Genomic DNA, 25,484 nt, shown 5'->3' with positions numbered 1-25,484 from the left:
TGATGATTTTCATAAAAAATATAACATCCCTTGTGATTTTGTAATAGGAAATAAGTATTAGATTATTAGTTTTTTTTTTTTAATCAAAGATTATTAGTTTTTTTTAAAATAATAATTTATTTATATTATTTCACTCTTTTAGCTTTGATGGTTATATTTAAAGATTTTGTGCCTCATTTGAAACACAATCAATGAATAAACAAATATTTTCTTCTCTCATAAAACTCTTATTCTATTATCACATAGTTTCTCATTTGTACCGAATTGTATTCAATTAATTAAAATTCCTACTTTGAGACCTTGACTCTATCGATTCGTCCCTAGAATCTTTTTCCCGTCTCAGATTTTCTTGAATCATGGATTGGGTCATATCACTTAGAACATAAAATTACTATTTTTTTTTATATTGCAAAGCAAATTTTATGAAATATTTAAATAAACTTCTTATTTTGCTCTGACTTTCCATCTTTGATTCATCACTTTTTTTAAGAAAAAAAATTCACAAAATAAACAATAATGACTTTCAAAAAGATTAAAAATAAACGAGATAAGCTAATTGGAGAAGCAATGTAATGCAATTTCAACACACATTGGATGGTGGAAGCTACACTAACCTAACCACGAGATAAATACTGTATTTAATGTATGCATCACAAATGACACTATATATTCCTAAATTTATACAACACCATGTAGTGACCAAAATTGTCAGTTTGAAAATAATACAACAGAGTACAAGTATGAATCTATGTATTAGCCTCTGATGTGGGAGCCTAAAACGTATTCTGTGGATTAACTCTTCTTCCTTCCCTCTTGTAGTACGGAGTTTCATCGATCGTTCTTCTTACATAGTCTACAAATGGTTGTGGCGTCCGAGGAGACATTTCATTTGTAACAGGTGGACTGCTTCTGTAAGGAGTTGCAGGTGATGCAATAGTTGCAGTGATCGGAGCACTTGTTTCCTGCGATCTATCTGGTTTGTCCAGGAAACATATGAAGGCAGAGATCGAAAGTATCAACAACAGGAGACAACCCAAGATCTTTGCCCAGAGGGTTTTATTTATGGCTACATTGGAGAGTGCTTTTTCATCCGGTTCAGGTTCATGGGTTATGCCTATTTCCATTCTCTGACCTGCAAAACAAGTAGAAGATAAATTAAACTCGTGAAATTTCCCTTTGTAATGTAAAGGTATAAACAGCTAGTGTTAATCAATCAAGTCATTAGCTCATCGAATACGTAACCATTAGTTGGGAGTGTGATGATGATTTTGTCTTTGAATCTCTCGCCTTTCAGCAGTTTGACCTGGAAACATGAACAAGAGAAATACATTAAGTTAAGTGTATACTTCAAATTTATAATCAGAACTTTTATTAGAGTCACTGATTAGTGTTGAACTTTTCAGGTAATGTTTTAGCATTGGAATTTTGGAGCACTAACCTCATAACGTGCAAAACCTCGAACGCCAAAATCGTCTTTACTGATGGGAACGATCATAATCAAATCTCGGCGATTCCAGTGAATTTCGACATCTGTGATAAGCCACCGAATTAATTAGTATTACATATAGTAGAAGACAATGATGAAATATCTGTAGCAACTACACCCTCAACAAGTGCAGGACTTTCCAACATTCTTCTTTTCAAGTGATAAGTTAGGCTGAACTCAAATTTTAAGACTCATTATTATTATGATTTGTTTCCTGATTTCCTTATATATTGAGGATTGAATGTATATGTATATTCATAATAAATCCAAAAGTCAACATTCCTAATTTACTATATTTATATAATAAATTACATTATTTCTAACTGAAAAGATGTACTATGATATGCCATCTTACCGGTATTTCCCACTATGGTTATGTAAGTTTTGTTTGAGTCTGGTGTCAGACTCAGCTGCATTGGATCCTGAGGGGAGAAAGAAAAAGAATTTTCGATGAGATTTTGAAGGGTCTGCTAAATTTATAATTCAAAATACAACATGCAAAAAGGAGGGCAAATTGGACAAAATAAGATCAAGAAACCACTCCTGCAAGATATGAGGCACTCAACCTAATTAATCAAACACTTGTTTCACACACAACACAAGCATGCGCAGAAACACACATACCTGTGTGTGTGGGTTTTCAAGCAATGTCAATGCGACAAAAAATTCATGTATTCAGTTTTGCCATATTAGTATGCCATACCTTGCCCATTTCCATTATAGAAAAACCTCCAATGAAAAGAGCTGATGCAGATCCCAAAACATGTTCATGTTCTTTGAGAGAAGCATATATGGAGACAGATACGTCTGGTCTAGTGCCTTCTGACTTGGGTATTGAGTGCACTAAATGCTCGGGTGAGTAAGGGAAAAATACGCAATATGAGTTGCCAGTGTCCAAATCCAGCCATGGCTCGACGTACCTTCAGTTAATGCATGTAAACAATGTCTAAGAATGAATTGACTTCTTAAAGGGTCATATCAGATAAATGAGTGAAGATAGAGTACCCGACATATGGCGGATCTACTCTACAGTCGAATGATATTATCTTGTTTCCTCCTGGTGCATCAAGGCTTTCACCATAGGTGGTACTACTGCAATTGAACCAGTCACGAAAGTAAATAAAGGTGATGACATTTACACCAAAAAAAAAATGTCTAGAGTTATAATTTACAAACCTGAACTTCACGGAGAAGTTGTATCCTTTTGTAGGGTATGGAACATTAGTTAACATCCCTTTTGGAGCATCCACAGAAATACTGTGTCCTTTCAACACCGTAATTGTTGTTTGCAGCTTCTTTGATCTTTCATAATGGAAATATACTGTTCATAATAACATGTTTCAAATCAATAGGGATTGGTATAACTGTATTAAACAAAAACTCTTGACAATGACAAGTTGACAATTGAAACGTTCATTTAATATTATTATTTAGCACCTTGGGCTGAACCTTCTCCAATAGCTTTGGCCACTCCAGATAACGCATCCACTGATATTACACTTTCATTAGTCGTAACCCACTGTCCAGAAACTTTATCATTCAATCCTGAAATATGAAGATAGAATGACATTATCCTTCCTGAAGAAATAGTAAAAAGGTCAAATATTAAAGGGCAAAAAAATAAAACTAATTAGAACAACTGGAAAAAGAACAATCTGCCACTGTCCAGAAACATATACATCCACACTCACAATCTAGAGTCCAGTAAGTCATCCCCTTGTGAGTTTTACCTTCTCTTTCAAGTTCACAACAATTATATTATACATTATACTATTTTCAATGTCATTCACTTAGTTCACAAAGCCAATTACTCCCAAGACAAATGAGCCATGTCAATGTAACCCACCAATGCATTTCTGTCGATCCGAGTACACTTGTTGTCCAATGTTTCCAGTCTTTGATAAATCAGTTTCATTCACCAAAGCGTATGGATTTGATTAATAAACCAAAAACTCCATCCATCCGGAGAGTTGGTCATTGCATGTTTGCCTCTGATATCGGTCATGAACTAACTCTCCCAATATCTTAAGTTGTACAGTAAATGTAAGCAAATGGTTTCTTTTAACCTCTAACAAATAGATTTTTCTTAAAAAAAGAAAGTATTCCTGAGAATGAAATCATTGATAGAAGAATAAATTAACAGCAATCATTCAAACTAGCCACACCTCTGATGCTCAAGTTAAGAGGACTTCCAATATGAAGAACTGGATTTCGAGGATATACATGGGCACCAACTCTAATCTGCAAGAAAATGAAAAAGATTCAGAGAATCCAGTAGATATACATATGGGTTAAGACTTAAGATCAAGAACTGCATGTAGAACAGTAATTTATTGTTATAAAGTGCAGGGCAAATAGATATTACTTACCAGCACGTAGTCTGACTTTTGTTGGGCTTCACTAATTGCTACACGCACAAGAGCTTTCCCGTGCCGAATTGCCTTCAACAATGAGTCAGTCGAAACAAGTTTACTTAGCTGAGTAAAGCAACTCCACATAAAGCAAATTAAGTACTAGACATGGCAAATTCTGGCTAGATTCCAAAAAGTTTCTCTGATGTTACACACACAGACAGGCTCTCTTTAAGTTAAATCGCAACCACGAATAAAGTGAACTAAGCCCGATCTTGATAAGACTATGCAGGTTTCACTTCATTAGAAACTGCTGGAATTAATGAAAAAAATATCTTATACTCTTAGAATTATTTAAGATATCTTAGATCCTCTTTTAGTAAAAAACTAAGGATTAATTAATATATAGCCCTCTGTATCAAGTCATAATCACAATGCTACGTCTTATTCTTTCTCTTCCCTCCTTAATAATCGATTAATCCCAAATCCTACAACTTCAACTGACACTAAAGTCACGTGATACAATTTTAGGTGAAAACACACGAAACTTATCTACCTAGTTAGTTCCAAAACTCTGCAAATGTGCAAGCTGCAGGTTCTTATACTGCTTTTTGTCGAAATCCAAAGAACATAGACAAGCAAGAAAATGATTTCTAATGAAAACAATCAACGAACCTTTATGTGAATATTCCCTTTTCCATCAGCAGTTTTGTTTATGGCAAGAACATCAGGGTAGTTAGTTTCAGCATAGACACGCACTGCATTGTATGCTTCATAGAAAGGGTTTCCTGTTTAACCAAAGGAAGACAATAAAATATGAGTACTTTCAATCTGAAGTTCCTACTGTGATATAGTATTAAGGGGGTGTTGATACCTAGAGTATCATAAAAGGTTGTTGGAAGATCAAATTCTGCACCAACAGCAAGGTCAATCACTTTGAACAGCACCTCCTTACTTGCTATTCTAACTTGAGTAACCTTGATCATGATATAGAAATTATGGTGAATTACAATTCGCAAAAAAATGACATATATGATATATCTAGACTATAAAGCAAATAACATGGTCAATATAGTAGATATACTTATTCTGCTGAGACAGAATGGCAGCCAGGGGTAATATTGACCAAGATGGATGGATAAACAATAAGTGATTGATGCATCTATGATCGGTTAAAAAAGTATGAAAAAAATCCAATCCATCAAATCCCATTTAGTAAAAAATGAGTGCTAACAACACAACCTTTAATACTCCCTCCGTCCCTTATTATAAGATCCAATTTTTGAGGTTTTCTCGTCCCCTAATACAAGACTCTTTTCAAATTTTCACATGCATTAATGAATTCTGTATAAAAATGCCCCTATTAAATTTACCATTGGGAATCATAAAGTCTCTCCCTCTTATGATATCAATATTTATAAGGGTAATTATGGAGAAGTAAATATTATTTATAAATTTAATGCTACAACTACTTTTCTTAGAGAGGATGTTACTAGCACAATTCTTAGTAAACATACAATCCGTCCACTTATAATTATATTATAAAAAATTTAAATTATACATTTTTTCTCTTACTAAATACTTCTCTACAGTGTTGTTAAATTACCGCCATTGCGGATTTTGTGTCAGCCTCCATAGGCAGCAACTGTTTATATGGCGGATTTTTGGCTGGTGCCATAAGCAACCATTAATAACACTGCTTCTCTTTCTCTAATATTACCCTCTCTCTCTCTCTCACTCTCTAAAACTCCATACAGACACATGTATAACTGAAACATCTACCTATGGATTATTTTTTTATTTTAAATATTAGACAATAAATTTCAGACTCAATTGGACTCTTGTAAATCTAATGGTTAATAATTAAATATACAATGGATATAACCATTCATTATCCTAAGAGCGTCAACTGCCAACAAATGGTCCCAAATAAACAGTAGGTGATAGATAAAATCCATACCTCAGAAACCTTGACGCAGGAAGCAATCTCTATTCTACCAGTGGTACGATCTTTGGCTTGAATGCATGCAAGATTATTACTTTCTGATGTTTTAATTTTATCCCCATCAATGAACACGGCATCATTCTGCAGAGCATTTTTATCTATACTACTCAATAAAGAATACTTGATGGTTCCTTTGTGATTCTGACCATCATAATAAGATTCTGAGGAGGAAGGCAAAAGGCTTGTAGTTGTATAGTAGGGAGGAAGAATCCAGGTTATTGGGAGTCCCAAAGCCAGGGGAAGATCGGGAACTACTGTTACTGATAAAGATGAACTGTACAACCTTGACTGTGTTTTCGACCCAGAAGTTGAAAACTCGCACGAGAATGACAAAGCAACTTTTGTCTTGCCCGCAGACCTAGCCAAAATAAATAAATAAATAAATAAGAAAATATATGGTACTCAATTACATATTTCTATACCGTATCTTTTAAAATGTTTATTGATGTTATAAGTTGACCACTTGCTGTAAATTATATTTACACTTCACTACAGATTGAATACAAAACATTATATTGAGTGTATTACATGAGGAAAATCAGACAATATATACAAGGAGAAAAAATCAGCAATCTCTAAGGTTTAGGGACTGAAAACGGTAACTGAATCATATCTATCTGAGAAAAACATAGAAAACATATCAAGGAATAAAAGGATATAATATAAATTAATTAAAGCTGGCAATTTTTATGTTGCCTCTAAAAAGGAATTAAATTTAGCAACGACAACCCCTGAAGTATTTTCTAATGGGGTGGGATCAGATACATATATTAAACTAAACATTATATCATATCAGATGAATCATATCTAATGAAAGAGAAAAAGAAGAAAGAAAAAAATTAAACTAAGCAAAGCCAATATAAAGCTTGAATGACTCCAACAATGATATATATACTGGAACCATAAGAGATTAAGGTCATTATTTGAATCCAGATATTTAAGAGTTTTTAACAGAGAAAGAGTATGGCATGCTACTATTCTTGACAAGAATGATGCACAACTTAATACCTTCCATACAAGACGTTAATAAAGCCAATGTCATTCTCATCAAAATAACCGCCAACTTGACTATCTTCTGAAGCGGTCCCATATTTTTCACCATGCAAGCTCTCTGCCACCTTGAAACTCAGCACCTAAAAAACATAGCAAAGTCAATTTTTTAGACTATCTTACACTGTCGAGTGTGATTTTCTTAGGAAGAAAATGATAGTTTTATGGTGCAATGATTTATGGTGTATCATAGTAGAAGTATATTAGCTTTGTTAGCTGTTGCCTGTTGATAACTGGGGAAATAGGGGAAATAAGCAAGGCAAATGGTGAATTAGTCAACAATTATAAATTTTATACTGGCAGCACAAATTTGTTTGGCTTTGAATTCTCTATTAATTATGGTGTGGCAATTAAACAGAAAAGATACGTTTAAGATGTAGTTTTATGTTCTTTGTATAAAACTAGTTGTTTCTTTCAGACCAAACACACTTTCCTTGTGAATCTAAAACTTCATATTGTTTTGCTTCCTTGAAATATGACTTTTAGACCATATATAATGGTGTTTCGATTTCTAAGAGGTATAACTATCGTATGGAGTGTACTTGATTGCACTCCATTAATGCTACTTAATCCTTGCGGCATTGCTTAAAAAGATAATTTGAAAATAAAGCCAAACCTGTTCATCTTCAATAGTCCACTGGTAACTTTTACATAGCTCGTAGAAAGAAAATAAATTTCCCTGGCAAAACCAAAAAGGCCATCAATATTAACATATGAAATACACAATTGAAAGAATATTTCACAAATTTTTTTAACTATCACCTCAGGAAATAACGGATAAATTGGTAGTTTGCAGCCAACTCCTAGTTGTTCACTCTGCATGTGCAATTTGATAGTAGATGAAACTCCCACCTTTAAAACACTCCTTGCTTCACAAATCACAGTATTTCCATTCACAAAGACGCTAGCGATAATCGTCTGAAGAATAGGGCAGAAATATCATCACGTGTTCGCAAAAGCAGAAATTCATTTTATAAAACTGAAAATGCCAGCGGAACAAGTTATTTTACACCTGCAAGTTATCTGTCCTAGTAGCATGACCACTAAATTACAACAAAACACCCTTGTTTAGCTAAAGTACAAAATCTGTCCTGTGTATGTGTATAAAAGTATGTGCTTTGTGACAATCAGCTAAAAGGTGCATATACTTCATAACAAATTTGAATAAAAAATAGTTAATAATAAGTAAACATAAAAAACCCTAAGCAGGATTTAACATCTTACTGTGTTCCCAGTAGAAATTGCCAAGAGCCGTCCAGTATATCTATCAATACTTGCAATTTTATCATTTTCAACTGCATATTCAACATGAACACCGAGAGATGGGCCACCTTCCACGGTAAGCTAGGCAAATAAATTAAATAAAACACCATCATTATAAAACCAAGACTGATAAAACAATAGCGCCAATGGTCACAGTAGCTCAAGATTGAAAAACAATTTGTGAAGATAAATAATCACAAAAGAAAACACTGAGAAATACAGATAAGAGAGAAGTAAGGATGAAAGACTTGTATGAAGACAAACTGAAACCCTTCAATTGTGTCTTTACAAGCTAAAAAACAAGGTACATATTGCAAATATCATAGGCTCCTTAAATAACTCTAGACTTGACCCCATTAAGATAACCTTGAAACTACCATTCAATAAAAAAAATTAAAAAAAGAAGATAACCTTGAAACTAGCGACAGAAATTTTAGGGCAGCAAGGAAACAAATAAGTAGAGATATTGATGAATTGCGAATCTAGAAATAAATGTAAGCACTTATTTTTTTACAAAGAAATCAACCTTTCCTTTTCCAACAGAAAAATAAAACATTAACTAAAGAGAAGAATGTGGTATGATGTTCTTTTGAAGTCCACATTTTCAAGTTAAACTAGTACTGAAGAAACAACGCTTGTACTTTCGGACATACCACATATGACGCACCAGGTAGCAGGAAAATTTCATGAGGGTGTATTCTTGGAGCTTTGTACACCTCCACCCTAATAGCTTGACTTTGTACTACATGTCCAGAATGTTGCATAGCACTAACCTGGTTTCAAGAAATAATGACCAAGATTTTGAGTTCTTCGAAGTCCATGAAAAAATTTAGTTAGATTAAGGTCAGGTTTATAGATGTTGATATTAGACTTACATAAAGGGTTGTAATTCCAAGATATCTCCCCTTTATTTTAAAACTTGGTGCATTAACATGTCTACCAACATGACTAGACAGACTGTCAGTATCCAGCAGCTCAATTATAGTATCCTCAACATGAACATGAAGATTCATGTAAACAAACTGCATCATAGTTTCCCAGTCATTAGTTTGCAAGTTGAAATAGAAAAAACTCACTATGACATGTTTTCATTGGTGAATATGGGGAAGATAACATCCAAAAAGACTAAAATATTAGCCTTATTGACCATGGTAAAGGCAGTAAAGATAATTTCCCACAAGATCAGGGTAAAACATGCCAATCACAAAAACTGATTGTAAGCTCATTAAATTAAATACAAAAACTGATTGTAGCTCATTAAATTAAATACGGAAACCGATTAAAACCTGGGAAGCATGAAAATTGTTTCCTCCATTTGTACCGGCCAATAAGTCAATAGTTTGCAAACTTCCTTCCTGTAAAGATCAGGATAGTACATCATGTTGAAATTCTAGGTTGAATATATAGCCACTAATCAATAATCATATTTATAAATTACAAAAAAGAGCAATAGAAACTGTAAATTTGTCAGTTGAATGATCTTCATGTTTTTTATTTTCAAACATATAGAAACTGTGTAGAAATAATGCTGTGGAATTTTTCCCATTTACTTACAAGTCTTGCTCTCAATCCCCAAGCATTGGACACTATTTTAGGAAAACTATGCATGTACCATGCACAGTAACAAAAAAGAGCAACCTAGTGCTATAAAGCTCCCACATGCTGGGTCGAGGGAAGGGGTGGGGATCCATTGAGGATCTATTGTAGACAGTCCAACTTGCATTAGCAGGAGACTGATTTCATGATTTGAACCCAAGACATAGACACGTGGCAACATTTACAAATTACAACCAGTTGTGTCAAGGCTCCCCTTCACTACACAACACACACATCCTATTCAAAAACTGGCTCAAAGCTATATAGGCCTCGGATGGAAAGCTGCATACATGAGGAAGGGTAACAAGAATTAGGGGGTATAACTAACTGTAAATGTGATTGAAATCTATAAATAGTGGATCAGCAGAGTAGGTAGGCATTTAATAGCTAAGTGAGGAGTCAGTTAGGAATGAATTAGGGATTTAGGGTGATCTCGGATTCACGCTTGTATGTGCCTACTTGTAGACTTCCTGGCCATCATAGAAAGAATACAGTAATAAGATTCTCAGAGACATCTATTGTCCAATTGTTTTGCTTCTCTCTGTTTTCATTCTCTTTATACCAGTTGAATCTATCAAAAAACATCCCTTCCTTACACTAGCCAAAGATAGCAGGAAAAGACCAAATCCCGCAACAGTGTCAAGAACTAGAGACAAAGGTCAATAGAGGATTAAATTCTTAATTTTTTTACAAAGTGTTACTACGCCTTTCTTTTGGTTTTCTCTACCTGTTAGTTAGTGAAGTCATTATGTGGTGCATATATGGCCATCCAATAAAATCATTAAATTAAGCCATTTTAAACCAAAATACAAGAATAAAAAGACATACCATTAGGCTAATTTCTTCTCCTGACATGATCTGAATCCATTCTATATCTGCAACCTGGACCTGTAACATTCCACCATTAAAAGCACCAAACATTAAACATCAATTATTTACAGAGAGCTAGGACAAGTTGTGTTGCAGTGAAGATTAAAGAAAACTGAAGCAAATTTCTGAACTCCTACACAAGTCAATAAACTTTACTACAAGATCACACGCTTTACTCACTGAATTGAGGACAGCACTAGTCACAAGAGTAGGCCGTTCAAAAGAAGAAAAAAACTAGTCACAAGAGTAGGTAGGGAAAGGTCAAAATTTGGAATGGCCGATTACGAGATTTTGTATTGATATTTAAGTCTGGATGACAGGACAAAAAAATTGTGGCTAGGTCGACAAAAATAAGTGTCACAAGGATGAAGGAAGAAAGGTGATTAATAATTAGTCATTCTAACAGACAAGGGATCATAACTACGAAAATATAGAGGTATGGACATCAAAATCAAGAATTTTCCTTAAATTTCAAGCAATACAAAATTGATTGAAAATAGAACTTACAAGTGCAGATGCTCTTAATGGAGGAGTTAGCCCCATGTCATATAAAGTCAGATTAGCTATCCCTAACCCTTTAGGGGACAAACTCAGTTGGTGACATTCTAATCCTGTTGTTGGTTGAGTAACTTCCACCACTTGAGAATCATTTGTAACAGCTTCCAAGAAACAGCTCCCCCCAGTAATTGACAAATTTACCTTAAGGCAGACATAGAGAACATTGTTAAAAAAAATGAGAAAAATAATAAGATAAGAACTATGAATATTATTGATAATAACTGGATATTAACTTGATACAAAAGACTAAGCATCAGCCCCTATTTATAGGTGTTAGAATAAAAGATAATATCTTTCCACAAGTGTTACCTTTGCATTAGGATTGAAATATATCAAGCTGAACTCTGGATCAACTCTTAGCATAGAAACAAGCTGCATTGTCACACCAATATAAAGATAAGACAACTTCTCAGGACAAAACAATAATAAGAACATAATTGCTCTAAAGACCCATCATAAAGAACAATTGCAGAGAGATGAATCAGAACTTAACCATTAAACTTATAAACTATTCATTTTTAATTAAGTTAAAGAACAAGTGTCACAATCTAAAAAATTAATTTCAACAGATAGTACCTGTAAACGAATGGCATCTGTAAGCACATTTTCAGTTTGAGAAAACTGGTGAAATGTACCATCTCCCAAGCCATCGAGAAAGCCAGTAACAGTAGCACGAACAATGCACTAAGAAACAGCATTTAAAGTCACTTTAGTTATTCATACACTAGAGCAAGATATGTAAAATAATATTCACCCTTTACGGAAAAAGAATTATCAATTAGTTAAAAGTTACATGAATATTACACAGCAAGGTATACATTATACAAGACCCACAAAAAATTTACACTATTTCAGCAGCAAATATTTTAAAGCATAACTTTGAAATCATTGGAAAAGGGCTCTATCACATGCCAAATAGCAATGTCGGAAAAAATGAATTGTGTAACGAATTGGAGCTTTGTCAGACAAAATGATTTTACAAGTATAGATTATATCATACTAATACAGTCAAGATTTCCCACAAACTGGTAAAGTGAATATAGTGTAAAATCACCATATAGTCATATAGATCTTGCCTTTGGACTTTAGTGTCTTAGGTAAGAGTCAAAGAATGACATTTTAGTAATTCTAACATGTATCACACACCGAGAAACTTTAAATCAACTTCTTAAATTGCTTGACACTGTTTCAAAGAACTAGACAAATACAGGACTAGTTAATAGGAAGGGGCCACTACAACAATGATATGGGATTAGGATTATATATCATTGAATTGTAAAGAGACGCAACATAAAGTTTATTTTATAGGTTGAGCATAGACATAGCGAAGTGTGGAGGCAACTAATAATTCATTAATAAGAACACAGGACCGCAACATAAAAAACAACACGTACTCCAATGATACAGGATTGGGATTATAAATAATTTATTGCCAAATTAGTACACTCATTGTGATCTCACACACACTTACTTAGCTAGTCTACTAAGTCCGAGTACGGCATGCACAAACATAAAGTAATGTTCACAAAGGAAAATAAAAATAAACTGCTATCTGGGACAGCAAGTTTTCACACACAACTAAATTACCAGAAACTGTAAAATCCAGTCAAAAGGTCAGATAGTAAATAAAATAAAATAAAATAAAATGGCAATTATTAGGAATCAAATCTCTCTGTACCAATCCTGATTCATTTTGCAAGACCAAAAACCTCTCCCAATCGCTGGACTTCACAATATTAAATGCATAATCCCAATATGCTAGTCCCTCACAGCTGCCGAGCTCCCACTTCAAACTTAGAGACGATGAGTTTGCAAACGCTTCTCCAGAAGCACTAATACCAGCTGCAGATATTCGAATAGTGCGCCCATTTGCCACAGTAATAGGGTTATCGCGAAGTCTCCGTGAACTACGCTCAGCTTGAGCAGATGCTCTAATAATTTCATATTCATTCACTGGAGAAAACAATTAAATCAAGAAACAGAAATCTAAAAAACTCGGTTGTCAATTATTAAAACATTGTGTGAAATGCCTACCTGGCTCATCAGCTATAAGTACAATAGAAGAAGGAATGCTACATATCACTGGCAGCAAAGCTTCAGCTACAGAAGGCAGACGATGATCATCCCCAACCAAATTTCCACGTTTGAAAAGCAGTTTCTGGGTCATATGAAACAAAGGTTATTATTTCCCAACTCCTATCTCATGTTAAAAATACTAGGGATTACAAGAGAATGAAAGAAAATGAAGGAAAATGAGAGAAAATAGAGAGTATTGAGATATCTGACTAAGAAATTTTCTATTCTCTACCATCTGCATATAGCTACCAGTTCCTATACACAACTATTTACAGTTGTATATAGTTATATCTGAGAGTGATAGAATCCTGGTACAAGCTACTAAAGAATTTTGTTGCAACCACTAAACTAACTAAACACAATAAGTGACTAATGTTGCACTGTTGCACACAAGCACTACACTAAAACTATGATACTTTTTTGGTCAAAAAAAAACACTGATACTTTCTAATAAGAAATGAATACTGAAACTTACAAAGGTTCCCAGTCTTTGACATAAAACTCTGTACAAAGTCCTACTGTTGTCAGATATCTGATGCACGAGAACTCCATCAGACAGATCATTCTCTCCACCCAAAACATCCACAGATTCAATAAAATCAACATGTTTGTTCCATGGTTCAGGTCCACCAACAAGTAATAAGTCTAAATTTGTCCCAGGGACAAGATCTAACTCCTCCAAGCTATGCAATTGCTTGTTGTTTTCTGCTTGAGCCAAGTCAAGCCAGTAACCACCAAAGTGGTTTCCGTCACCTGCCTGACGTACAATAAAGGGTAGATATGCCGCAATGCGTAAAGATGCTTTTAACACAACAGGAGCATGACTGAATTGGTGATATTCTAGAGAAAGTGTGGCACGGATTATTGCTTGACCAGTATTAGAAGCATATATGTGAGTCCAAGAACATGGAAAGCCCTCATCTGATGGATGGACCTGACTATTTGGCAATGTTTCCAAGTATGACGACTCCTGAGATGCATTGACAACTACAAAAGACTCACTTCCAGCTTTCCACTTTATCAAAGAATTGAAGGCATCGCATCTATAGAAAAAGGCACCTGCGCATGAAATATTCACATAAACAAAAGTACCAAACTGTGTTGTTGTTAGTGAAATGAAAAGTAAACTACAAAATATCCTTTCATATGGTGTCACCATTAGATGTTTTCATTGTCACAGCAGCTTGAAGACGAGATCCAATAACAGTTTCTACATGAAAATTGTGAAGCATAACCATAGAAGATGGAATGGAGACTTCAACCAGGACCTGTAAGAAAATAAAATTACGAAATAAAAAATTGGAAGAATTGTATAAACATCCAAAGCAATTCAAAGTAAATTTTATGAATATTTTATACATGGATAGAAGTATATACACAAATGGCACAGACTCACAAAAAACACCTGTAATATTGTGTAGTGAGAAAATCAGCTCATTATCATCAGAGAATAAACCAGTCTCTTTAATTTTGATTACTGTATCCCTTCTTTTACAGAAAAACCTCACTAGTGTCATCATGATAGCAGAAGGCCAAAAACACACATCTGTGATATTATTCGAAAAGTAAAGCTAAGGAAACACATAAAAAGATATATCATATATCATAATCATCCTATTCATGTCTCACATCAGATCAGCATCTGACGAACTCATTGAAATCAATGAAAGTAGCTATAAAGTATAGACAGAAGACATTTGGAACGTAGTAGGAGAACAAATACCAATGGTGTGATTAAAAGAACGAGGAATCATGGATCAATCTACACAAGTTATCACAAAAATGCCTCAAAACAAGGGAAAGGATCCACCACCAAGCAAGAAGGAATTCATCAAATTCAGGCAGAAAACACAGATATTTTATTTTGGAATAGGGAAGCAATGTTTCGGTTGTAGCTTGGTAAGAACCAAGATATAGATACCATTTAGAAAGGAATGAAGTTTAATGGGGTGATCTCACAAACAAAGCACACATGGTAAAGGTCCAGCCAATATGCTTTAGCAAATACCATATTATATTACTCCCCTACTAAACGACATTCATGCATTCAAATACTATATAACATAGGAACAGATGCAAATTCATGACGCTAGATTCCAGCTTATAGACTCAAACATGATAAACTTTACGAAAGTTAATAATATTACCTCATCATAATTTAGTGAATCATATACAGATATCACTTTAATAGTAGCTTTTCCAGGCTTTTTCGCCTGGATAGTACCAGAAGCTGACACAGATACAGTAGATATGTCTGAAGACAACCATTTGTAGTCACTCACGGCCTTTGCACAACCTACAACAGGTAGTGGGATAAAAAGTATAAGCACAGATATCAAGAACAAGCTAATCATTACAGATTGGAGCAAATAGAAAAAGCTTCCAACCTCCTACAGCCTTTAACTTTGCATCCTGATGAACACCAGGGGCCCAGGGCAGTAAGATTACTCCACCTTCATTACCCAAGGTGAACTTTACTTGATCACAGACCATGACTTCTTGCGCAACCGTGATAATCTACAAGGTCCCAAAAACAATGTAAGTCCTCAAAAGAGTAGTAGAATGTTCCTAACACTATAAAGCAACAAATAGCCACCATCCAATCTCAACCAACAAAGAAATATGAAATGGCCACGGAGAAACATATGGTGCATCATCCAGTAAAAGAGGCTAAAAAAACCAAAGAATATTATGCTTCTATAAGATAGGCTCAAAGAATGATCACCTCCTTTTTGTCATCAGCCCCCCCAGGATAGCTCACAGAAGCTGTCAAATTTCCATGTCCTTGAGAATAAGCTTTCAAGAGTTTAGTATTCCGCCAGCCATGTTTAAAGGCAATATCATTTGAAACCGGCACAGTTCTCCAGCAATCCGACCGGTAATCATAAACATTGACATCATCATTCTGTACCACAATGCAGAATGCTATGAGTGAAGAACTATCAAAAGAAAAGTACAAAATAAATCCATATAATATAGGAAAAAGAATGACTAAAAATGAAATTCCCAATACAGAGAGGTATAGTTTGTAACAGAAAAAATAAGAATAGCATGAATCATTTTTCCATTGTTGTCTATAAGAACCATTTCCATTGATAATGATAACTGAGATGTATCCAATTTGGTCACCAACCATAAACTCAAAACCCTAGCAATGAAACCACCATCATCCTTTTGATTTGAAACATCCAACAATAGAATCATATAAAGGAGCTATACTGCTCTGGTGGTTATTTTCTTTTTGTACATTGTTATTCCTCTTTTCTTTTGTTTCTTTTTCTGGACTTGAGCTATACTTCTCTACTACAACTGTAAGAGAGACTTTCTCCTAGAAAACTAACCTATTTCCTTAATATACTGTCTGTTTCTATCAGAAAGCAACACAAATCCGAGGAAAATTCATACCGCTGATTGATAAGCTGCTCCTAGTATTATTTTTTCGCATGCAATTTTTTATTTTGAAAATATAGCCAACTTTGGAAGGAAAAGATAATACAATTTACTATGCAGACTGCAGAGAAATGCTACCAGAAACATTAAGAAAAGATGTCCGTAAAGTCTCAACAGTAAATGTATAGGAAAGATGAAGATCAGAGAAGAAAATTGAATGTCAACATACACATACTTTTCCATTTTTACTAAAGTCGTCAAAGTATAATAATGCAAACTACCTCTGTAATATAAATCTCTTGTTCATCATGGGCATGTGCAAAAACCTTTATTTGGATAAGATATTGACGACCAGATACAACATACCAACGTGCCATTAGAGGAATAGATTTGATTCCTTCCACAGGATCACCAGAGCTAGACAAAGGTGTTATATATAAACCTAAATAAGCTGGCAGGACCACATTTAGTGAAGAAACTTGCACATGGGCAGCAACCCTTGTATCTTCAACAGTGATAGCTGTCATCCCCAAGTTCCATGCATATGCTAACCCTGTCTTCGAGTCAACCTGAGCAACCGAATCATTTGAGGCAGACCACTGATGATGTGGTGAAGGCAAAGTAACCACTACAAATGCAAAAGAAAGATAATTGTGGTAAGACTATTGATAATATCATATCAAAAACAAATATACAAAGGTCATTAGTATGACCCAAAGAAAAGACTAGATATTACGTCTTGCCGATTACCACTATGGTGCTAGCACCGGGCATTAGTTGTGACATTATGTCTGTCCACATAAAAGATTGAAATGAAAACAGAGATGGAGGATCAGGAACCCTCCTAAAGAGGAAAAAAAATCGGTGAAAGAAGAGAATAAGGTCAAACAAGCAAACCAGTCCCGTCCTCTAACACAACATACAAGGTTCCAGTAATTTTCGCTTTGCTTCACTCAAACACACCAAGCAACAACCAAATTACCTAACCCCCCTTATTATTTGTTCAAAAGATGGTTAAAAAAACCACACCAAACTAGGAGGCCATTTCCAACTATATCCAAAAAAATCAAATTGTGTCCGTATTTGATGACTAAAACCGACGCATAAATGAAAAAATTTGGACAGTGTAAAAGTATAATGGTGAAAACTCATCTGATACTTCTATTCGATTGGCATAGGCAGAGATTATCGGGTCAGATAGTTGGTTAGCCTCCCAGAAGGAATAAAGTAACAAAACCAGTATAAAGATCCCAGTATATGTCCAAATTTGTTTTTCAATGCAATAAGAAATTAAACAACTTGAGAAAACCTTGAGGAATATTTCCACGGATAACTTTAAGGGTGTAGGGAACAACTGCGCCAACAAGGACAAAAACTGGTGAGGGAGGTTCAAGCGACATAGCTTCAGCAACAGTAAGAAGAATCTCATCAGCCATATTCTGTAACTGTGGCTCAAGCAAATGCACTGACACGATCTCATGGCCAATCTCAATTCCCTTTACTACAAAAAGATCTGAAAATACACCCTGCAAAACAGGACCATGAAAAAAGGTTGGATATAATATTGAATATGCATTATTAGTTATAACAGAGTGATCTAACACATTCAAATCAGCTTGTAACAGACTTACATCATCTTCAAGTTTTATTTGTATGTCTAAGTCACCACAAAGTCCCCCACAATCACTGAGGGGAGAATCCTTTATAGGAACATTAACAAGCCGATAGGGTAGTCCATTGGCTTCAGGCATAAGGCTCCACATAAACTGTAAGCCAGCTAATGAGGAAAATACATTTTCTGCAGCACAACAGACAAGTTTGTAGAAAATAATAAGTAAATACTGTTGTATATTATTCCTCAGCTCAAGGCTGGTTTAAATAGGAAGAGTACAAACATAAAAGGAAATAATAGATAAGCTTAGAATCTCCTAGAAATAACAAACTAGGAAACTAAATATTTTCCAACACCCCCCCTCAAGTTGGTGCATAGATATCTATCATGCCCAACTTGCCGATCAAATGCTCAAAGGTGGGTCTTGCTAAGCTTTTGGTCAAGATATCTGCAGTTTGCTGACTCGAAGTTACAAAAGGTAGACATATGATTCCGGCATCTAACTTCTCTTTTATGAAATGTCGATCGATCTCAATATGCTTGGTTCTGTCATGTTGAACTGGGTTATGAGCTATGCTAATAGCGGCTTTACTGTCAGAGTATAATTTCAATGGAAGCTCAATTTTCATCTTAAGCTCTTCTAGGACTCTGTGGATCCATAATCCTTCACAAATACCTTGAGCCATAGCTCTAAACTCAGCTTCTGCACTACTTCTTGCTACAACTCCTTGTTTCTTGCTCCTCCATGTCACAAGATTACCCCAAACATAGGTACAATATCCGGAGGTTGATCTTCTGTCAGTGACTGAACCTACCCAATCAGCATCGGTAAAGATAGACACATTTCTTTCATTAGTCTTCTTAAAAAATAATCCCTTTCCAGGATTTGCTTTCAAATATCGCAGTATCCTATAGACTGCCTCAAGATGTTCCTCAAAAGGAGAATGCATAAACTGACTTACTACACTAACCGAGAAAGCAATGTCAGGTCTAGTGTGTGACAAATAAATCAGTTTCCCAACCAATCTCTGGTACCTTCCAGTATCAACAGGAACACTACCTTCTTCCCAAAGTTTTGCATTAGGATCCATGGGAGTATCTGCTGGTCGACATCCACTCATTCCTGTTTCTTTCAATAAATCTAGAATGTATTTTTGCTGGGAAACTACAATACCATCTTTTGATCGAGCAACCTCCATACCAAGAAAATATCTCATGGATCCCAAGTCCTTGATTTCAAAGTCTAATGCTAATTTCTCCTTTACTCTTGCCATTTCAACTATATCATCTCCAGTAAGGACGATATCATCAACATAAACAATTAGGACAGCAATTTTTCCATCTTGGGAGAACTTTGTGAACAAGGTGTGGTCAGCTTGTCCTTGAATGTATCCTTGTTTCTTCATGGAATAAGTGAACTTTTCAAACCAAGCTCTAGGAGACTGCTTTAATCCATACAAAGACTTATTTAGCTTGCATACATTTGATCCAAACTTGTCTTCAAAGCCAGGAGGAATGTCCATATATACTTCTTCTTCTAAATCACCATTGAGAAAAGCATTCTTAACATCCAACTGATGTAGGGGCCAATCTAAGTTAGCAGCAAGAGACAAGAGAATTCTGACAGTGTTCAATTTTGCAACAGGAGCAAAAGTCTCTGAGTAGTCTATACCATAGGTTTGAGTAAAACCCTTAGCCACCAATCGAGCCTTGTACCTTTCGATTGACCCATCTGAATTATACTTCACAGTAAACACCCATTTGCATCCAACCGTCTTCTTGTCATCCGGTAGTGTCATAACACTCCAGGTTTTGTTCTTTTCAAGAGCTTTCATCTCCTCAAGTACAGCTTCCCTCCACTTTGGAACTTCTAGAGCAACCTGTACATTTTTTGGAATCTCTACACTAGACAATTTTGAGGTAAAGGCAGAAAAAGATGAAGACAAATTTGAATATGATATAAAATTGGACAATGGGTATTTAGTGCAAGATCTAACAGGTTTTCTAACAGCCACAGGATCATCGATATCAGGATACAAAATACGACTCTCAGAAACAGAGATAGACTTACCTTTTCTTTTTTTAGGAAGTTGATCATCCCCCAGTTCAGATTCATGACAGTGTTGAGATGTGGACTCATCACTTTCTTTGTGATTCTTTCTCACAAAAACCTTTCCTTTCCAAGTCTTGTTTCCTGCTTCAAACCTATTATCTTTATATGACTCATTATTTTGTGGCATTTCAATTAGATCATCATTATCATTGTTTTCAAGATTCTCATTGTTTTCTTCATGAGAAAATGTAGGCTCGGATTCACCAAGCTCACTACTCATAACAGGAGTAGGATTAGATAAAAAATCATGGCCATTTTTCGTTGGTGCAGAAGTATAAGTCTTAGAACTTTGTGATACCGGCAAAGATAAATTATTAAAAAAACTCATGTCCTCAGTTTGAAACGAGTTAAAAAAACTCATGTCCTCAATTTGAGACGAATCTTCATTTAAATTTCCCCCCTGAAGATGCGTGTCAAAAAAAGGTTTGTTTTCAAAGAATGTAACATCCATGGTGACAAACATTTTCTGGTTTTTTGGATCAAAACATTTATATCCCTTCTGGGTTGGAGAATACCCAACAAAAACACATTTTATAGCACGCGGTTCGAGTTTGCTAATATTCTTATGTTCATGAACAAATGCAGTGCAACCAAAGATTTTTAAGGTCAAATCGTTTGAAACACGATCATTAGGAAAACATTCTTTGAAAATATGAATTGGAGTTTTAAAATTAAGAACTTTGGAGGGCACTCTGTTAATTAAGTATGCAGCAGTTAAAACTGTTTCACCCCACAAATAATTTGGTACTTTACTTGCGAAAAGTAAAGCTCTAGCCACCTCCAACAAGTGCCTATTTTTTCTTTCTGCAACTCCATTTTGTTGGGGAGTGTTAGGACATGAACTTTGATGCACAATTCCATTTTCACGAAAAAAATCACTCAACATTGTGTTAAAATATTCTTTGCCGTTATCACTTCTAAATACTTGAATATTTGTTTGAAATTGATTTTGCACCATTTTAACAAAATCTTTTACGGCCTGACAAACATCAGATTTCCCTTTTAACAAGTACACCCAACTAACTCTTGAGTGATCATCTATTAATGTGATAAACCATTTTTTATGAGAAAGTGTACTCGTTCGGTTAGGGCCCCAAACATCACTGTGAATAACAGAAAAAGGTTTTGATGGTTTGTAGGGCTGTAATGGAAAATGAGAACGATGATGTTTTGCAAATTCACATGCTTCACATTTAAACAAAGATAAATCCTTATTACGAAATAACTCAGGAAATAAGTGTTTTAAATAAGGAAAACTAGGATGACCTAATCGTGAATGCCATAACATAACATCATCATTATTATTATTCAAAACTAAAAAAGATTCAAAGCATGAACTTATTGGTTTGGAAGGTAGTTGTGATTCAGGTTCAATGTCGAAGTAGTAGAGTCCTCCACTCTCCTTAGCACTACCAATCATCTTCCCCGAGTTCAAATCCTGAAAAACACAATGAGTACGGAAAAAATTAGTTTGACAATTTCTATCTTGGGCTAATTTACTGACAGACATGAGACTACAAGATAGATTTGGGACATGAAGAACATCTTTAAGGGTTAGACTTGGAGACAACACAACCGAACCTTTACCCGCAATGGCTGAAAAGGATCCATCCGCAATTTTTATTTTATGGTTACCTGCACATGGACTATAAGAAGAAAACAGAGTAGAATCACCAGTCATGTGATCACTTGCACCCGAATCTACTATCCAAGCACGACTGGGACTGACACTAAAAAGGGCAGAAGTACCTTTGGGGGCAACAGAGCCAGAAAGAGTGTTAGATTCAAGAATTTTGTACAGTCTGTCTAGTTGTTCCATCGTGAATGAAAGCTGAATTGAAGAAGACTGATGCTCTTGATCAGAATTACTGGCTTGGAATGTATGACCCTCACCTCCACCTTTGTTCTTCTGATTTGAAGGTCGCGGAAGACCATGTAATTTCCAACATTGAAAAATAGTATGTCCCAAACGATGACAATATTTGCATTCACGACGGTATTTGAAAGTGGATGATCGTCGTCGAGAATAAAAAAACGTCATAATTAATAATCTTAGCCAAGGAGTACCGGAAGCAGCAAAGAAAAGTAACGCCAGTGAACAGTACTCGTGAACAGTAATCACGTGAACAGTACGTATGAACAGTGCCTCTGGTGAACAGCATTTTGAATGAACAGTGGCGCGTGAACAGTACCACGGGTGAACAGTGCCGCACACAAAATCAGTCGTCGTGGTTAGATTGTAAACACGACGGCGGCTAGGGTTTTGCGGAAGCGAGACCCCCAAAATCGGGAGCTCTCGATACCATGTAGAAAATAATAAGTAAATACTGTTGTATATTATTCCTCAGCTCAAGGCTGGTTTAAATAGGAAGAGTACAAACATAAAAGGAAATAATAGATAAGCTTAGAATCTCCTAGAAATAACAAACTAGGAAACTAAATATTTTCCAACAAAGTTTAATAAATATTTCCTGTCTGACCTAGATTCAATGAGGATAATAGGATAAAGTTGAAATTAGTAAACAATTGTCAAGCTAAAAGCAATCATGTCTAATAGATGAATTAAATAGACAAATAAATAAATGATGAATAGTTTATTTCCCAAGTTAGGTCTAGCAACTTTGAAAGACAAAAAGAGCAAAATAAGCCCCACGCCATTTCTCATGACGATCCTATAAAGTTTTGTTTATTGAAGTTTTTCTTACACCTTACCTTATCGCATCATGTGAAAATTTCAAGAGAAAATACGGCAAAGAAAGTATGTTTGTGTTAGAAGTCTCACATTGGCTCGAGATATGGCAAAGATAGCCTTTATAAGTGTAGTGCAAACCTCACCTCTCAAGCTAGCTTTTGTGGTTGAGTATAGGCCTCCTAAATTCTAATATGGTATCAGAGTCTATCTTAGATCCATTTGATGTTTGTTGTGGAGACCTCCCATATTTGGCCACCCGTTGTTGTTGATTCCACGCACCAAGCCAATAGTGTTGGGCGTGAGGGGGTGTGTTAGAAGTCCCACATTGGCTCGAGATATGGCAAAGATAGCCTTTATAAGTGTAGTGCAAACCTCAACTCTCAAGCTAGCTTTTGTGGTTGAGTATAGGCCTCCTAAATTCTAATAGTTTGCAATAGAATTTTGCACAGTGAATACGGCAAAATAGTAAAACCAACCATATAAAAGAGGTGTACAAAGACTTAAGAGCCACGATATAACGTACATACAAAATTCCCAATATATGCACTTGAAGAATACCTTCACTGTCGAAGGCACGGACGTGCAACGTAGCAAGCCCGTCTAAATCAAGCTTAATAGAATTATGAAATATTTGGATTCTGGATATGTTGTCAATGAAGACCTTGCAGCGGATCACAATTCCAGTTTTCACATCCGTAGCATAAACAGCAGTCTCCTTCCGACCACTGTAAGGGGCGATCGATCGCAGCCTCGCACTAGTTGAGCACTTGTTGCTTGAATTATACTCAGGCAAAACAGACAGAATATCATGATGATCCCATGACCTAACAATGTCACCAAATAATTAAATAAATAAATAATTGATCGCATAATCATCAAGATGAACTCAATAACAAATAATTACAATTCACAGCCAAATCAACGAACACCATTTAGAAACTCAATATCTCTATCCCTCCTTGGTCTTTATTTATAAACACTATACAGCTCTCTTAATTCAATAATCAAAAGTGGCCCTACACCCAAAAACATCCTCGAGTAATTACTTGCCCGTGATATGATAAATATGTTATATCTAGCATGCTTAAACAACCATCTGCTACCTTCAATATAAAGTTTGATCGAAGAAAACACTTTTAATATTAAAAAAAAAAACATTGCTTAGTTACTTCAAATTAAAACCCATTTTGCCCCCAAGTATCAGTTTAACCAAGAGTAATAAAAAGCACATCATTAGATCGAAAAATTTACATATAGTTTTGCAACACGAATAAAAAGAAAAAAAACTTCAAACTCAATTTTAATTTTAATCAAATAATAATAAAATTACAACAAAATAAATTTCATTCATAAACCATTTTTAGTATATGCTTACTCAAACACACATCCCCTTGCTTTCACTTTACTAGTAAAAAAAATTAAGTACATACAATCATAGATAGACTTATATCACCCATGCACTATATAGCATTGCCACTTCACATCGAAGGTGTGTCCGGTGTCTGACACTACAATCACACAACAACCACACAAACTTCAAGTCGAAGGTGTGTCCGGTGTCTAACACGACAATCACACAAACAAGTGTGACTAGATTCAATTTTCTCAAATTAGTAGTGTCTGTGTCAAATGTGGATCTGCCGAAAATAACTATTTAACATCATAAAAATTCTGCTATGCAACATTGCTATAGCCACTATTTAACAACATTTTGTCCTAAACAACGTATCACAAAACAATCGCAGTTTGGTTCCCAGGGGAAGGGACCTGGTAATCTAGAGTTCAGCCACCAGGTAAATAAAGTATTGCCAAGAATTGTTCCTATCAAAAATCGAGTTCTCCCGAACTATTCGTCCTAAGGGGGCTCATTAACCTCTTCAGCTCAATGTCTTGGTAAGCTATAACTACTATTTAACAACACCAAGTGTTGCGTTTCATAGTTCATTGCAGGTGAATTGAAATAGCATTGTACTATCTATCTACGAATTCTTCAGCTAAATTTATGCAATAAGAACAAATCAAAACAAAAAATTGAAATAGAAAGTAACCATTTGAAGCATCCATCACTTCCTTGAAGTCTATATTCAACAGGGAAAGTCATTTTGGGAGGTAAAAGAAGATTAACATCAGCGATGTGAGGACCAGAAGAAGCATGCGGTGGTGATGATGCAGCAGCGAGTTCAACAATTGAAATTACCATTATTACAGAACTCAGCAAAATCAACGCCATGTTTTTGTTCTTCTTCTTCGACATTTTTGTTCAACAAATTTGGGGATTTTGCATTGCGGGAAGAAATGAAATTGAAGTTTTTGGGTAGAGAGGTTTTGGGGGTTTAGGGTTTTACAAAAGTACAAACAAACAACACTGCTGAGTCAGTGAGTGAGTGAGTGGTGTGACTTTTCTGGAAAAGTGGGAAGCTGT

The 25,484-nt window shown here is 35.3% G+C and overlaps 1 protein-coding gene across 2 annotated transcripts; it reads right to left on the bottom strand.

The window, feature by feature from the left end:
* Window positions 1-521: 521 nt before the first annotated feature.
* On the bottom strand, window positions 522-25,484 carry LOC123906644 (nuclear pore complex protein GP210). 2 transcript variants are annotated; one of them, XM_045956599.1, is made up of 36 exons: window positions 25,111-25,484; window positions 23,621-23,886; window positions 18,277-18,443; window positions 17,955-18,171; window positions 16,927-17,273; window positions 15,981-16,160; window positions 15,643-15,772; window positions 15,403-15,551; window positions 14,412-14,523; window positions 13,731-14,314; window positions 13,214-13,337; window positions 12,858-13,132; window positions 11,756-11,863; window positions 11,489-11,551; window positions 11,129-11,320; window positions 10,580-10,639; window positions 9,442-9,510; window positions 9,031-9,177; window positions 8,809-8,928; window positions 8,117-8,236; window positions 7,655-7,810; window positions 7,509-7,571; window positions 6,851-6,975; window positions 5,798-6,200; window positions 4,712-4,814; window positions 4,513-4,625; window positions 3,856-3,927; window positions 3,652-3,727; window positions 2,924-3,031; window positions 2,663-2,807; window positions 2,492-2,578; window positions 2,190-2,406; window positions 1,842-1,908; window positions 1,439-1,530; window positions 1,243-1,303; window positions 522-1,132 (listed from the first exon to the last, which is right to left on the bottom strand). In XM_045956599.1, the coding sequence occupies exons 1-36, from the start codon at window positions 25,314-25,316 to the stop codon at window positions 774-776; spliced, it is 5,883 nt and encodes a 1,960-aa protein (XP_045812555.1). In that variant the 5' UTR covers window positions 25,317-25,484; the 3' UTR covers window positions 522-773. The 2 variants fall into 2 exon arrangements, with proteins under 2 accessions (XP_045812555.1, XP_045812556.1); XM_045956600.1 differs by having other exon boundaries at window positions 2,492-2,575.

The sequence above is a fragment of the Trifolium pratense genome, linkage group LG2 (genome assembly GCF_020283565.1).
Source record: "Trifolium pratense cultivar HEN17-A07 linkage group LG2, ARS_RC_1.1, whole genome shotgun sequence".
Taxonomy (NCBI): domain Eukaryota; kingdom Viridiplantae; phylum Streptophyta; class Magnoliopsida; order Fabales; family Fabaceae; genus Trifolium; species Trifolium pratense.
This window is presented reverse-complemented; position numbering and strand designations above follow the sequence as displayed.

Coding starts and splice junctions, on each gene's coding strand:
- LOC123906644 (XM_045956599.1), bottom strand. CDS start 25,316: ATGTCGAAGAAGAAGAACAAAAACATGGCGTTGATTTTGCTGAGTTCT. Junction 11,552..11,755: donor CAGATGCCATTCGTTTACAG/GTACTATCTGTT, acceptor GTGACAATGCAG/CTTGTTTCTATGCTAAGAGT. Junction 4,815..5,797: donor CCTGCGTCAAGGTTTCTGAG/GTATGGATTTTA, acceptor ATCATGATCAAG/GTTACTCAAGTTAGAATAGC.